Raw genomic sequence first — 16,726 nt, 5'->3', positions numbered from 1 at the left:
CGGTAAAATCAGTTTATCACTATGGGAACACTGTCATTTGCCCTAGTGTGAAGCAGTTAAGCTTAAACCCTGTTTCAGAGCTCTTGCTGAATTTTTCAGATGTCCTGTTCCTTTGTAGATTTTAATATGGATTTTGCAGATAAAGAGGCTTTCCTGTTCAGTGCTTTGTCTCTTCTGTGCAGTTCCTCAGGTTGAAGGCTGAAATGATAGTCTGTGCAATTATGTCCACTTGCACAAGTTAGTAGCACTTCCAGTTCTGTGCCTTCTGCCAGTGCTTTCTAATACGCTAGTGCTGAGGTACTAAAGAATGCCAGCATCAGGTCTACATTCAGCAAGAGTTGTTGACCAGACTCACTTGTCCCAGTCATAACTTGAGGAGGGGACAGGCTCATACTGTTGGCAAACCATCATTAATTAGTTGGTCTCATGCTATGGATTCCTCATGGAGTGGCTTTTGCTTCTCCTGATCCCTCAAATCTGGTCTTAGCCCTTTCTTCATCTTTCCTTTAACAGATGTTTAATTTCTTGAAGGGATTTCTCTTATTCCTCTTGATATTATGAAAAAAATCATACTTTTTTAGTTTTACAACTGCTATGTTCCCTTGTCCTCCTTCTACATACCCTCTGTTTTAAGAGGAAGCATTAAACTCCTGTTTGCAAGACTGAAGCTGGGTTATTGGCCTATTGATACATTCTGATGAATGATTATGCCAGCAAAAAGCATGAGCAGTGCTGCTTGGTTTCTGTATGTTGCCATTCCTCTGATCATTCAGTTACAAGAGACTCTTACAGGAGGAATCAGTGATTTTCTTATATCTTCATCCCTGAACTGTTTTTGGCATTGTCACATTGATCCTTCCCAGGGTCAATCATCTTGCATCCCTGTTGTAACAACTGCAACAAGTGGCAAGGTCCTGCTTACTTTCAGGAATAATCAGGAGCTGTAAATGATCCATTATATTTTTAATCATTAGTTCCTCCAGTTAGAAATCTAGACTTGAAAACAAAATTCTGCAAGAAGTGTGGCAAACACCATTAAATGTACATTCCCATTCTTTCTCATCTTATTATTCCTGTTAGTAGCAGTTTTGGTGTCTGCAGCATTTGACCCAGCTCTAAAGCTCTTGATATGTGCATTTTTGATGTGTAACCATGAGCTCAGTGAGCACTCGCTCATGGTTAATGCTGGCATTGGAACCCTGGAGTATATCCATGACATTGACATGGTATGTCAGTTGACCTCGGTGTCTCTTTGTGGTCTTAAGTTATCTCCTATGGAAGAACAATTTGTGGCTTTCTATCTGTGTGTTACAACTGCATGGAAAAAGATGGGAAAACTTAATGTTGTTGATAACTAAGTAGAGTTTCTCAGTCTATCAAGAGCTGGTTTTCTTAGTTGGACTTGAATAGAGTTACCCATCCTTAAGTCCTCTAATGATGAAATGCTGCATTTGCTTGGAATATTAGATGTGTCTTATCTTTCTGTGGGTAGCAGAAAAGCATGCAAGGAAGGTTACTTGAAGGTAGATTATTTTTTAAATAATTTTTTTTTTTAGATGCCAAAAGAAAAGGTGACTGTCTCTGTATGGATATTTTCATTCAGTGCCTGATGTGTGACAGTCTTTTATGAGATTTCCCAAGATGGAGCTGCCTGTAATTATCTGGGTACTAAAGCTTAAGTAGTGCTGGTGCTGCCCTATTCTAACGTATGAGCTGGTATGTGCAGCCTCTGCCAGAAGATCATTACTGTCTTCAGTTCAACAACTGCCATGCCAGCGTGGAATGCTCTAATGCTAATTGTGGGGGGTTTTTTTTCAACCTAGGGTCTCTAGGATCCTTTTAAAATTTTTTTTAGGTTTTTAGACTGTGCTGCTGGTTATGGTTGCATGAATGTAGGTAGAAACAATGTCTGAGAATAAAAAAAAGACCTGCTCACCAGTAATAGCATTCTATAAGATCTCTTTGGTACAATGCTGTCCTCCACCCCCTCTTGGTTCTTGAATATTTTACTGGTTTTAAAAGCAAGGAAGAGGGGAATAAAGCATACACTGCTATCTGATTGTATCATTGTGGCATTTGGGCATGGTGGTAGGGTTTGTGTGTGCTCCTACAAACTAGTATTGAGAAAAAACAGCTGGTTTCTAGTACTAAGCTGGGAGGACACTTGTGTGTGATTTACATAGACAAAATGTTGAAGACCATTGCTGGTAAATAACCTCCCTTTTAATACTTCAGTCTACCTTTTTCTCAACAGCCAGTATGAAAGACAAAGAGGAAAATATGTGCATGCCTTCGTATTGAAATATGCATGGGGAAAGAAAGGAAATGCAAGATATAGAATTCTAGGCTCATCTTCTGCTAGGTATGCAGTTGCTATGGTAATACAATACCAGTTTAAAAGAAAAGCTAACTGGAGGTGAAAAGACAGTTACTGACGTCTATGGAGAATGAGTTGGTTTGAATCTGTAACTTTGCTAGTATAAAAGTTAAATAAAGGATGCTAAACTAAACTAGAATTAAATCGTGGGAAAGTGAGGGCATTCGACTTGATGATGATTGCTTTGCATGGTGTCTTTGAGTTTCAAAATATTTCTGATAGTAATATGTACGTAATGCAATGGCCTGCTCCTGAGTACTGTTTGGTTTTGGGATTGGCTCAGCTGGTTATAGGGAGATAAAGAAAGCTTATGTAGCTTGAGAGAAACTGAGCTCCAGGATAGTGTTGGTGCAGGGTCCAATGGGATACTTCACATATATATAGTAAAAAATGTGTATATACTGCCTGAAGAAAAACAATGATGTTACATAGGTATGTTTTGCAGATCGAGTATACTCTTAGGAGCTAGTAAATCTTCTGTTTAGTCAGATCTAAGTAGGAGAGTTTGAATGGCATTCCTTAATAGCCACAGGGGAGGACGGTGGGAGTGCTTGCAATTGAGTCTTCTTACAGTCAGGATTCCAGGCTGTTTGCTAAGAATGCAGCAATTCTTGTAACTGAATTTCCTTTTCTCAGGCAGTCTTTACTGGCCCTTTGTGTGAAAAGGGGAAAGACATGCATGTCAATCAGTAATAAATTAGGTACATAGCTGAGTTCCCTTTGACCAGTTTCAGTGAAACATTTGGGGAAAATAGTTCTGTTCTCACATGTACTCTGTGCTTGTATAAGCAAAAACAAATTCAGGAGGGATCATCAAGTGTGCTTAAAAGTCCAAAATACTGTGATTCTTGGCCACATGTTATGAGAATGGATTTGTCATGTTTGTTCTAGCTTTGAGATTGTATTAATAAGTTGATTGTTTTTCGAACATGAAGACCTGTATTTTTCCCAATAAAAGATGCTTGCAATTATGTAAATAGAAATAGATGAGGTGGCTGGTGTGGAAATCAGGTTTAATGCTTTTAAGCTATCTCTTAAAAATAAGCAAACAAGAAGAACTGCTTTAACAGTGTTCTGCAAATTCCCCAACTAACAACTATGAACTAAAGATGAAGGTAATATATAATGGGTGCTTATGTGGACTTGCATCGAGTTCTGGAAAAGATTAGTACTTTCTTGCTAACATTGAGCTGAGATTGAGAATTGGGATTTTTTGAGTGCTGCATGAGAAGTGTTTGAGGAGACATGAGTTTGCTTTAGCATTTGGGCTTAACTCTTGTATTTGGTGCAGTAATGGAACTATTTGCACCACTTGAGTCATTGCTTTGGGGATTTTTTTTTTTTCTCCTTAATGGCTGCAGTGCTCCAAGTGAAATGAGAATTTTGCTTGTGCTAACAGTGTTATCATCAGCCAGGGATCTATTGAATTTTCTGAATCTTGTAACCGTTACAAATTTAGATTATCTGGTCAGGGCTTCTGTAGCTGAATGTGTGAGTAAGCTGTTTTTTCCCCACTAATCTGTGTGAGGTATCCGGATTGAGGAAGAGAGGATAGGATCTTCTGAATGCCTTCTGCTGTCCTTTACAAGCTGACACACCTTGTTTCAGTTCACTAGATATAAAACTGCTGCTATCCTTGAAATTTTAGATGTTCTGTTACTCTCTGGCTGTTGCTGTTAGTGGTTAATAAATAATGTCCTGACCATTGCTGTATTTTTACTGCATCATGTTTGAAGTCTGACACTTGAATCTCTTTGCTTTAATTCACAGAAAATGTATATAGTATCTTCAGTATTTTGAACTAAAACTTTTGTGTAGTTTTTCCCAGACAGAGGCAACACAACAGCACATGGCAAGCAATTCTTCTTTGTATGGGTAGCTGTGGCTGCTGTTATCTATTACCTAAAAGTGAGAACTAATTTTGCGTTCCAGTGTTGATTTTAATTTTAACACCCACTTTTCCCTTAAAGCACAGACATGAGTTTAGTTGTGGGATGTACCTGAATTGTGTAGAATCTGCTTTCTGGTTCTGTAACATAGCTATGACAATAGTTCACTTGAAGCTAAGTTATTTGGAGTAGGTAATCGTGACATCTACACTCGAGCTATATTTCTTCTGGGGTAGTCTTAGATTACATTACCTTTTCATTCAGTTGTGCTTATCTTGAAGAACTGAGGAAAATACTGAGCTGAGAATGGGCCTGTTCCATAAAAAACTGAACAAAAGAACACTATAGTGAAGCAGCTTTTACTGCTGAAATTCTAAAGAAAATATTCTAGTACTTCTGAAGTTTGGATCAGTTTCTAACAGTGGTTGTTACTACTTGATTTGTAGCTCTCAACATTATCTATCATGTTGCTTTGAAATGTTTGAAATCTTCATTAAATAATGGGCGTCTTGCTTGTCATGTACAGTACTTGAATAAAGTTATAAATGTGTGTTATATACACACATATATAAGAGATGTGTGCTTATATAGAGTGATTGCCATTGCTGTGTGACGTGAATTTTTGTTTCGTTCTAAAGCTGTGCATTCACAGATTTAAATGCCTTTGCAGCTCCATTTACCTCTCAATTCCCCTTTACCTGGAAGTGAGTTGACTAAGGAACCCTTTCGATGGGATCAGAGGTTGTTTGCTTTGGTTCTTCGTTTGCCTGGTATTACAGCACCAGAATCGGAGCAAATGACAGGAGTACCAGTGGATGACTCTGCAATCACACCTATGTGTGAAGTCACAGGAGGTGAGTGCCCTCCATTCGATTGACAAGTCATTACTTAAAAAATGTAAATCAATTCAGTTTAGTTCAATTAATCTTGTTCAATTAATCTTGCGATTCCATGTCATGGAATAACACTTTCCACGGTCTTACAGCACTTCTAAAAACTCTCAAGACTCACAATATGAAGCTAAAAACACTGCATTAAAGCTACAGACAGTGTAACCTGTCTAGGAAGTATGAATCTACTCTCTTTAGGAATTTTTTAGAAGAGTACTCGCTTGCTTTCTGCTGCACCTTGGTATTGCAATTAGAAATCGTAATAATTGAGTCTGTTCTGCAGTACAGTTTAGCTAAATTTTTGTCGTACTCTAACCTAAAGAAGCCAAAAGTGAAGGAAATGTGTTGGTTGTTTGGGGTTTTTCCCTCCAGAGCATGCAGAACATATAATAGTTCTGCAGAGTTGATACTTTTCTCTCAGTCAGAAATCATATTCTTAGTCTCTTAGAAATTATATTCCAGGTCAGACTCATGCATTGATTTTATCACATTTTAAGGACATAATGATTTTTCTGATGCATCAGAGGGGTTGTGATAGAGAGTAAAGGGATTTAAGAAGTATTCCAAAAGGATTTGATTCCACTGGTTTCTGACTGTCTGTAGGCTGTACTAACAGCACTTTGACTGAAATTCGAGGACAGTTAAGTGTTAATGTCACAAGGGGGAGCCCATTTTCCGTGAATGCAACCAGGAATTTGAATTAGTCATTAAGGGTCTAAGATCCAAGCCTTTCTGATGAGGTACCTGTCCCTGCTTCACTAGGCTGCCTTGGTGCTTAAACAAGGAGGGACTGTTCAGGAGAAGCTTTAAATCAGTGATCTTACATAATTCAACATGTGTGATGGTTGAACAGTTTTAAATGATCCAAATTAAAATAAGGGCAGAAACACTGAACAGCCTTAACCTTAACTGTTTTGTTGTAGGTCGATCATATTGTGTGTGCTCTCCAAGAATGCTGAATCAGTGTCTTGAGTCGTTGGTGCAAAAAGTGCAAAGTGGAGTGGTAATCAACTTTGAAAAAGCTGGACCGGATCCCTCACCAATTGATGGTACTTGACATTTTTTACACTGGCATCAAATAACAGGGATGACTGAATATAATTTAGTGAAGTTAATGTAGGAATTGCCAAGAAAAAGGGCAAGTGTTGCAGTTTCAAAGACATCACTATGAAAAGGACCTGCTAATTCTGAAATTCTGTTGTGTTTCAAAATACTGGCTGCAGTTGCTAGACATATCTACAGTTGTTCATGTTACTCAGGTAGTATTAAGTGCAGTTATTCATGTCAATCATAGTTGAATGGGTTCATGAGTTTTAAGCAGTGGTTTTCAGCCAGCTAGAAATGTGAATAACTTATGGAAAGACTGGGGGTTTATACACTTTATCCATTTTTGTTCAGTGTAATAAAGTGGCGGCACTAAGAGTTAAAATAGCAAATACAACTGTGCAATGTTAACTTCTCATTCTAAATGGCTTAACCGGGTTCCTCTTTGGATGTTCCTGGGAAGTGTTTGTGGGATTTTTTTAATCTTATTTTGCTACAATAAAAAGTTAGTCCAGCAGTATTAGTCACGTATATCACTTTTTTAATGCAGGAATTTGAAGGTTATCTGTTAGTAAAAATGGAGGAGAAAGGAACTGATGACTTTGAGGGGCTCGAGATAATTGGCTTTCTCAGCTATGATCCTGTAAACATTCAGTGGTTATTAGGTTTCTCATAGTCTGTGCTTTTGCGGGAATGCTTACTGACAACTATCTACTATTCTTAGAAATAATATTAACTGCAGGAAGAGCTTCCCTGAGGTTATAGTTCTTGAACTCCTCACAGAAGTTTTTTAATACTCTTCTTGAGTTTTAACACTGTTTTGGCTCATAAAGCCTTTTTCTTCTGTAGATGGGCAGGTGGAGATATCTAGACCCTTTGGACCCCAACCTTGGCACAGCTGTCACAAACTTATTTATGTCAGACCAAACCCTAAAACTGGGGTTCCTATAGGTCACTGGCCTGTTCCTGAATCCTTTTGGCCGGATCAAAATTCTCCAACGCTGGTACGTACTGAAGATAAAGCAAAGGGTTTGTGCATGTGGGAATATTCCAGGATTTTCTGTTCACTGATATTTCTAACATCTTGAATTACATTGTAGCAACTGTAAAAGCAGCGTGACCCTAGAAGGAATGACATGTAAACCTGTTTTGCAGTTATCTCTTATAAATTATTGATGAGCTAATAATACTTTGCTTTTTAGTAACTTTGAAGCATTAGGAAACTGCCTGTAACAGATTGATTTGTTGACCTAGTACATGTATGGAGTGTTACTGCTTTGAACCCTGTTAAATATCAAATGGTGGTACTTTGGTAAAACCCTGTTGAATTCTATTGCCTCATAGATGGCATTAATAGAAGATAGTATGATCTTCTCAATTTGAATCCTTTTGGTAGTTCTGTCATCCTAGCAAGTGAATATAGTTCCATCTGCTGTAGGTGCAGTGTAGCCATACCTTCAATTTATCCAAGTTGAGAAAACCTTGTTTTTTTCAATTATAGCCCAAAGAATGAATTTGTGTTCTTTTTCATAGAAGAGTATATGCCCACTGCCTTCTGGTCTGAGAACTAATCATTAGTATAGTATAGTGTATTTTTTTATTTCTACTAATATTTGAAAATTATTAAAGTAGAAATAATGCAGTTGCATAATTGGTATATACTTTTCATAATTATTTTTACTGAATTTGTGTTCTTTTGATCTGAAATGGGTATACTGACTAGGACATTCACTGAACTTTTCATAAATTTTACCTATTCTGGTTGAAAAACATATGAAGTCCTCTGAAATACAGGAGTGATACCAGTATGAAATTTTAGTGATTTTTACAAGTTTGATATTGATGGCATCTGTGGCTACATTCATTGAAGGATGTGGATGCCCTTGTGAAAAACAGAGCAAGCTAGCATATATGAATAAAAGTAAATCTTATGTAGTTATTGAAAACACAATTGTTTAAAAGCTGTTTAAAAGGATGTTTAAAAGCTGTTCTGCAGGAAAGCTGTTCTGTGTACTCCTTGTAATGACTGTCAGTGGCATATCTGCTTCCATTTGCTGTGAAGGGTCAGTACAGTTTGTCTGCTACTGCACATCCTGATTGATAAAATAGATCTTGCCAAGTGAAGAATTGTTGAACTAAATCTTATAAAAGTATGAGGTTGACTTACCCAAATGGCAAGATGATGAGAGATTTTTTTCTCTCAGTTGTAGTATGTATAGCTCTCATAATTCCATAAAGCCCTGTCACGTGCAGATAAATTCCTGTTGACATCAATTGGAATTCTGCATTAAAAAGATTAAAATACAAACACTGAAATTCCTTGAATTGAAATAATCTTTTTCTCAGGCCTAGTTAAAATGAATTCTTTCCAAGTTTTGGGTTTTTTTGTGAATTCTTGCTGCTCTTAATCTTTGTAGTTCAGTTTGAATTTTGTAACAGTTAAATTTGCCAAGAAGGAAAAGTGCTGGGGGAGGTCAGCAAATGCAAAAGTACAACACTTGCTTCTGTGGAGAATGAAAATGGACATGCCCTAGAGAGTAGCATGTAGATTGTAGATTTTTTTTTTTGTTGTTGTCCCTGCTGAGAATTACTTCCATTTGCAAAGTTTTCGTGTAAATGCAAGAAGTCTTAGTTGCATATTGCTCTAGACTTATATAGTTAAATAATTGGCATTTGTTTAGAAAATAAGATTCCTTCAGATTTTAAGGTAGTGCTAACATCATAAATTAATTGATTAGGTCTCATTAACAGTAACTATGAATCCTGTATTGAATAGATTCCTTAAATACATCTGTTTTCAAAGAAGCTGTAGTGCTTTAGTTGTCATAGTGCAATTGCATTTTAATTGTGCAGACTTATTAACAGTGGAATACTTGTGTTTAGCCACCTCGCACATCTCATCCTGTGGTGAAATTTTCCTGTACTGACTGTGAACCAATGGTCATTGACAAACTACCTTTTGATAAATATGAATTAGAACCTTCACCATTGACCCAGTTTATCCTGGAAAGAAAATCTCCTCAGACCTGCTGGCAGGTAAGTAGAGTGCATGCTGAATCAAAGTTTTTTATAGAATGCTATTTTTCCTAGAATTTATTCTCTAAACAAAATAGAATGTAAAATTTCAGAACACAGTACTTTGTATTTACATGCAATGTGATGTGGTTTATTGCAGGTATATGTGAGCAATAGTGCAAAGTACAGTGAACTTGGTCATCCTTTTGGTTACTTGAAAGCGAGTACAGCACTGAATTGTGTGAATTTATTTGTGATGCCTTACAATTATCCAGTCCTCCTTCCACTGCTAGGTAAATACCACTTCATACAAATTTTCTTATGCAGTAGGCAATTCAAACATTGATGTCATCTAAACAGATGACTGCAATTAGTGCAGGTATTCATCACAAACCTATAGAAAGGTAGAATCAATAACTTGTTTCACTTGTCTCCAATTGGCTGACCTTCATGACTCAGACTCTAAAATTTGCTTAATCATCATTTTCTGATATGTTTTGGTATCACTTTCAATATTTTAGGAGCCATTTTTCCTAATCCATTGTATCAATGCCAATTCATTTTGATAAATAATTTATCAGGTTTCATCTTTCGGCTGCAGTGTTTATCTTGTGTGTGTATGTTTAGTTGTATATATGTTAATTTACAGGTATTCACTTAGGTATTGGAGAACTTGCATTTCTTCAATAGTTTCTTTTACTAGAACTTTCTTTTTTTTTGAGAAAATAATGTAATGCTGTCTAGATACTAGATATGCCTTTTATTTTGTCTCTTTGCTTCTTGTAACCCTTAGATGACTTGTTTAAAGTACACAAGGCAAAGCCTACATTGAAATGGCGTCAGTCATTTGAAAGCTATTTGAAGACAATGCCCCCTTATTATCTTGGGGTAAGATGACTTACTGTGTTAAAATTTTTATTTTGTGGTTTTCTTTCCACTATGGATGTGGTCTGTATTTCAAATAAAATATGTATTAATTCCACAGAGAATAGTTAAACTTCATAGCTAGTGATAGTTTTTTCACTGGAGTCCTGTGGGGGACCTGAGACCTGAATGTTATGAAAATTTCATAATCTCATAATACACTGTGACTTGTATATAAATGATATCTTTGTTAATAAATAAGTGGTTCTGTATGAATGGCACTATGTTTAAAAACAAACACCCACAAAATGCTACCCTGAGAGTCTTTGTTCTTTTCTTACTTTGAGAACCTTGGGTTCTGTTTGAAATGGATACAGTTGGTTGAAGTATCTATAAAGTTAAATGTGACCATAAATATATTCCATATTTCAGCCTTTGAAGAAAGCTGTGAGAATGATGGGAGCACCAAACCTTATAGCTGACAATGTGGAATATGGACTTAGTTACAGTGTCATTTCATATCTCAAAAAGTTGAGTCAGCAGGTAATGTTGAAGCAAAAGAGCAGTGAAAACTTATTCTAATATCAGGATAATCTTAAAATACTGAAGTTCAGTGGGTTTGAAGGAAAAAAGAGCAGAAAGATGAAGTCAATACCTTCCCATAAGCAATTGGCGAAAGATAATTTTGGTCTTCTGAATTGCAGGAAAACATAACATTTAAATATAGACTTTGTAAACTGGACTATAAAGATAGATATGGAAGTATAAAATGTGATTTTTTTTTATTCATTTAAGGAGCATTTTTACTTGTACAGACAGTAACATACTTTTGTCCAAAAGAAAACATGTTGTCGTACCTTAGATATTAAAGATGTTTTAGGATTTTTTCAGGAAATAGAGAATTTTACTTCATGCATCTGAATGAAAGTGTCCTTTTTTGGCTTGTGACATGAAATGGAAAGTGTTCAGTAAATAAGATAACTGACATAATTCAGAATCTGAAATGAGGATACAGATGTAGAAGTGACAAGTGACTATTTGAAATTGTTGACTGTGTTCAGAATAGTGCCCGTATCTTTGACTAGTCTCCTGCACCAGCTAAAGCATTTCTGCCCTGCTACCTCCACTTTTATTCAACTGTGCATGTTAAGCTTTCTGTTCCAGATAATAAAATAGTAGGCTTGAAACTTCAAGAAATGGTAGTGCCAAGTACTTGTAATTCAGCTAATGAGCTCTTATGGATCAGTTTTTTTCTTAAAACATTAATATAAATGATTACTTGAGGAAGCAAATGTCTTGAAGTTTACTGTGTGTTCTGTTAAATCAGTCATGTTGCTCAATACTGTGTGACCTGATGTCTTAACGTAGACATCTTTGGCTCCTCTAAAATGTGATGACATGCACTGCAAATTGTACTTAAAGCTTTTTGAACTTCTGGAAGGCCCTGCCAGTAAAGACTGACTATTCTCAATAAGTACATATTCAAATTCTGAGTAGTCTATAAATTAGTGAAATTGGAAAAACAAAATTGGCAGGTGTATTACTAAATTCCTTTGGGTCTTTGTTCCACTGTATTTTGTCAAAAAGCTAGCATTTATGAATATGTTTAATTTTGGTGCAAATCTAACATGATATTGAAGGTTATGTCTGTCTAGCCAAACAGAATCAGGTATTATCATATATTCCATTTTTAATACTGTTATGATTATTTGTATTAAGCTTCTAAAAAGTTGATACCACTGGGTGACTGATCACAACTATAGTTGCAGGAGAATCAGTCTTGTGAGAGACTGTTTCCTACAATAACAGAGAATTACTAGTCAAATTACGGCATTTTATGAAAATAAAAGCATTGCATGCATATTGGTGCTTAGATACCATAATGGGCAGCAGAGGAGAAATATGCAGAAGACCTAGGCACAAACTGTTCACTATATTTAAAATTGTAGTAAGCATTAAGTGGTTATGTATTAAGTACTCCTTAAGCGCTCATCCTGGTTATGGTCATCATAGTGTGTTAGCACGTTGTTGAATCTTGTAGGTAGGAATTTAAAATGAATAAGTCTGACTAATCCTTTTAAGAGCATATTGTCAATTTTATTTATTTATTTATTTCAAATTAAGGCCAAAATAGAGTCCGATAGAGTCATTGGCTCTGTAGGCAAAAAGGTAGCGCAAGAGACTGGAATTAAGGTCAGAAGCAGATCACACAACCTGTCTATGGCACATAGGAACGATTTTCAACATCTGCTACAGGGGATTACTGGGGAAATTCCTCATAGACCTCTAGACCTCAATATGAAGGAGTATGCTGGGTTCCAAATAGCTTTGCTGAATAAGGTAAGCACCACTGTGTGTAATGTTGTTATTTTCAATATACTTCCATTGAAATGCTAGATATTGTTTTTTACATGGCATTAATTGGGACTTCATTTACTGGAACCATAGGATTTGAAACCTCAGACTTTTAGAAATGCTTATGACATACCCAGAAGAAATCTTTTGGATCAGTTAACACGAATGAGATCTAATTTACTGAAGAGTACTCGCAAGTTCCTGAAAGGACAAGATGAAGGTTAGATAACAGTTTGTTTTGTCTACCTGTGATATGATTATTACTTAAAAGCAAGGTAACAAATAGTGTAGTTCTTTAAAACTTGGATGTCTGTTGCCATTAAACTGCATGGTTTCTTAGATACTTTTTCCTTAAATAGCTCACTGGAGGAAAAATGGTGAGGATAGAGAAGATTGCACATTCACTGCTCTGTCCTTCAATCCATATGAGGAAACCTGGGCTTTTACAGAATATTCTTTTTTCAATTTTTTTTCTTACTTTTGTGGATGTATTGGATGAAAAAAAAAAATCACAGCAGTTCTGAATGTTATGATCTCTCTCCATAGAAGTGGATTGTGAACAGTGGAAAAGTAAGCTAGCTCACTGGTTGTTGCCAGTGTGATTCTTTTGCCTGTTAGGCCAACAAAAAATAGTTCAGTAGTCTGCTAATTTATTTCTTTACCTTTTTCCTGTGTCTTCTGGCACTGCTTTATGGCATCTAACAGAAGATCAAAAAAGTGGAGAAGATGAGAAGGGTAATGCAAATGAACACATATGTTATATTAGTCCTGCCACTACTTAGGTCAGATTAACATCTGTGCATTTCACATTATAGTACCACTTTGTCAGAGTAGTTCTTTGAGGAGGGGTTTAAACTACCTAAAAACTCAAGTTAGGGCTTTTTTCTCTGATAGTTGTTCTGATGCATGTTTTTCTGGATCAAGCCTTGGCAAATCTAAAGCCATAACAAGTTTAGAATTGGGTTGTATGGATTTTTAAGAATTTGCTGACTACAGTGGTCAGAAATCACCCTTGCTTTGGTAAAATGCTAGTCTTGACAATTAAATTTTGGGTAGCTAAAACTGGGCAGTTATGTCAAAGCTGTGTACAGCATGGCATGACTGCTTTGCGTTAATGTATCTTTTGTATTATTGTTTTAGTTCTGATTTGTTCCCAGTCTGTTTTTTCACCCGTCAACCTGTTGAAAAGTTACAGGACACATGGGAAAACTAACATCCATGCCTAACAACTTCTGCTTATTTCCTGTCATGATGATAAATCCACAAGACATGTACTGATTCATTTAAGCAAGTTGCCTGCAGTGAAAACAGTGTTATAAATACCAGTTAGGCAAGAAAAATGGTGTTTTGTACACTTGTTCTGTTAATGCATTTGATGGAAGTATGAAGACTAAGGTGTAAAGTGGGTATAGACTGAATTTTCATAAGGCGAGCAGTGGTGTATATTAATAAACTTTTCTATTATGATAGATCAAGTTCACAGCATACCTATAGCACAAATGGGAAACTACCAGGAGTATCTAAAACAAATACCTTCTCCACTCCGAGAACTTGATCCTGATCAACCACGGAGGCTTCATACATTTGGCAATCCATTCAAATTGGACAAAAAGGTGACTTTTCTGTAAAGCTTTTTAAAAAATGTGTGATTGTGTGTACTGCCACTTACCTTGCTCTTCTTGAGTAGTCTGTTGGATAAACCCTTTCAAATATTTTTAAAAGCACTCCTTACAAGAAAGCATCTCAGATGTTTTTCCATCAGTAGTATTGTATAGAGGGCAGTCTTTATTGAAAAACCAGTGTTATGCCTCTAAATTATATTATAAATGAAATACATTTGTCTCTGTAGTATAGCTAATATTTAATTGTGTTTTATTTACCAAGCTTCCACCAGGAAAAGCTTCCCATAACTTCAGGAATCTGGACTGTCCCTTCTGTCCAGATCTTTCTTAGAATTGACCAAACTGCCAATATAGTTTAGAGCCTTTGTATTAAATGTGAGTTGCTTTGGAGTTACTGAAAAGGAAGTTCGGCCCACTCTGTCTTACTTGGCAGACTGTTGGATAAGGGCCTTAAGCACATTGATTTAGTCTTGGAAGGATTTGGCTGACACTTTATAATTCCAAACATAATGGCATGTTGTATGTAGCTACCTTATACATACTAAACATTATCGTAATATCAAAGCATTAATTGTACTTTGTAGTTTTGGTGTAAAGTTTAAGAATTCTTCCTGTTAATTAATTACAGGGAATGATGATAGATGAAGCAGATGAATTTGTATCAGGACCTCAGAATAAACATAAAAGACCTGGAGAACCAAATATGCAGGGGATTCCAAAAAGACGGCGCTGTATGTCCCCCCTGCTCAGAGGCCGACCACAAACTCCTCCAGTTGTGAATAACCACATTGGAGGAAAAGGGCCACCAACACCAATTGCACAAGCACAGCCTGACCTTGTTAAACCTATTGCTATTCACAGAAGTAAGTGAATCTTCAACTTCAGAGTTTGCTGTTTAATTTATGCAAAAAACCTTGTTTGTGTAAAAATACTGCTGGTGATTTATCAAATAGGGCAGTTTTATACCTTGTTTTTGAAAATGAAGTATTTAAGTGTGCATCTGGGGTTAATTACAGAAAGAGTTCATACAGTCCTTCAGACTGAAGTTTCTTTTGTATGAATTCCAGGTATAAACAATATATTTCCTGTACTAAAGGAAGAGACAATGTAAACAGGGAGAAGGTGTTGCTCCTTTGCCTGGAAATTCACCTTCACAAGTATCACAACGTGAAGTTATTTTGAATTTTCTTCTAATGCAGTGAAATCACTTCCCTTATTGTGGAGTGGAGCTGCTGTTTAACAATCTTGCTCGCAGTTCAGTACTAATGTAAGTTAAGTTGATTTAATAGGAAAAGACACCATGTCATAAAAGCACATCTTACAGGTGGTTTTTGTTGGTAGTTCATAATTTCCTTTTTTTTGTATGAAGAATATACGTGTGTGTTTTTTTTTTTTAATTTTAAAAGCCATTAATTGCCAGAAGATGTAGTGATGGGCTCAATATTATAACCCACAAACAGATTTTCTTATGCTTGGTGTGTACAGTAGACTGACTATACAAGCTGGAGCTTAGTTTTAAAAGAGTCCAATACTGACCTGACTCGCTGACTTCTATCAAATGATGAAGAATGTAAAACTGGCAAGTGTAATCTTTGTTTTTTCAGCATCAGAAACAAATAATGAAGTTGCAATTGATGATGTCATTGAGAATCACGTTACAGGCCCACTTTCATCAGATGTTTTCCCAAATTCTGCGGATTCAGAGTTTTCACTGTCTTCTTCGCCATTCAATTCTTTGGATCGACCAACAGCTCATACAGATGATGTGGTCCGTGAGCATTTAGGGAATAATTTGAATGTTGATGGGTTTTTGGAGAATCATGAGGAATCAGGTAGTAAAGAGCAAAGTACTGAAGAGAACTTCCCAATGTCTTCACCCAACAAAGGGAAAAAACCAGTTCATTGCAGAAGTTCCAGAGAGATCAATATAGACCTAAGAGCACAAATTATGAAAGAGATCCGAAAACCAGGAAGGAGTAAGTATACTAGATATCTTTCAGATGATTGACATGAGGATTAAACAAAGAATTCATATTAGATTACCATTTTAGAAATGTACTGAACTATAAGACTGAAGCAAAATACATTTAAAGCTGAAAAGGTTTGTTTTAAAACCTCTGCCAAAAACTTCCTATATGAGTGATTAAAATATTGCTATACCTATCAATGTTCTTGAAAGCTGTGGGTTTTGTATCATCAGTATTAAACTTAACTTGTTAGGTGTTCCAGTAATACCCTAAACTGCAATAATCTCTGTTCTTTCATGTTAGTTTTCATTAAACAGTATGTCATTACTGTGATTGGAGATACAGCCTGAAAGCTTACAAAAACTTGAAGTTTGTTGCATTTCACTCAGATCTATTCAAGAGATATCTGTATAGGCATTTTTAAATAACTGATTTCTTTCTTTTCTTTACCTTTAAGAGTATGAAAGAATCTTCTTTTTACTGAAACATGTACAAGGAAGCTTACAAACCCGACTGATATTTTTACAGAATGTTATTAAAGAAGCTTCAAGGTAGGTAACTGAATTGTATTAATCTTATGAACTGCACCATGTAGTGCTATACATAACTGCTTGACAACCATGCAGTTACTCGTTTGGAAACAATGCACTGCAAGTAAGCAATTCCCTATGAAAAAACAGAAATGCTTAAGCTTCTTGAGGTG

At 36.1% G+C, this 16,726-nt stretch overlaps 1 protein-coding gene across 3 annotated transcripts in view; it reads left to right on the top strand.

Moving 5' to 3' along the window:
* Positions 1 to 16,726, top strand: part of INTS6 (integrator complex subunit 6) — a 40,787-nt gene that overhangs the window by 20,666 nt on the left and 3,395 nt on the right. The window contains exons 5-17 of one of the 3 annotated variants that reach the window (XM_017815081.1): positions 4,937 to 5,120; positions 6,080 to 6,205; positions 7,050 to 7,204; positions 9,084 to 9,236; positions 9,376 to 9,508; positions 10,009 to 10,103; positions 10,512 to 10,622; positions 12,336 to 12,419; positions 12,528 to 12,654; positions 13,905 to 14,047; positions 14,685 to 14,919; positions 15,661 to 16,032; positions 16,481 to 16,574. In XM_017815081.1, coding sequence (XP_017670570.1) covers positions 4,937 to 5,120; positions 6,080 to 6,205; positions 7,050 to 7,204; positions 9,084 to 9,236; positions 9,376 to 9,508; positions 10,009 to 10,103; positions 10,512 to 10,622; positions 12,336 to 12,419; positions 12,528 to 12,654; positions 13,905 to 14,047; positions 14,685 to 14,919; positions 15,661 to 16,032; positions 16,481 to 16,574 — 2,012 coding nt within the window. Of the gene's footprint in view, positions 1 to 4,936; positions 5,121 to 6,079; positions 6,206 to 7,049; positions 7,205 to 9,083; positions 9,237 to 9,375; positions 9,509 to 10,008; positions 10,104 to 10,511; positions 10,623 to 12,203; positions 12,420 to 12,527; positions 12,655 to 13,904; positions 14,048 to 14,684; positions 14,920 to 15,660; positions 16,033 to 16,480; positions 16,575 to 16,726 lie in introns of all 3 variants that reach the window. The other 2 variants (XM_017815080.1, XM_017815082.1) reach the window with 2 other exon arrangements.

The sequence above is a fragment of the Lepidothrix coronata genome, unplaced genomic scaffold, assembly GCF_001604755.1.
Source record: "Lepidothrix coronata isolate B3197 unplaced genomic scaffold, Lepidothrix_coronata-1.0 Scaffold48, whole genome shotgun sequence".
In the NCBI taxonomy this organism is placed as follows: Eukaryota; Metazoa; Chordata; class Aves; order Passeriformes; family Pipridae; genus Lepidothrix; species Lepidothrix coronata.
Note: the sequence above shows the minus strand (reverse complement) of the source record. Positions and strands in the feature narration are given on the sequence as shown.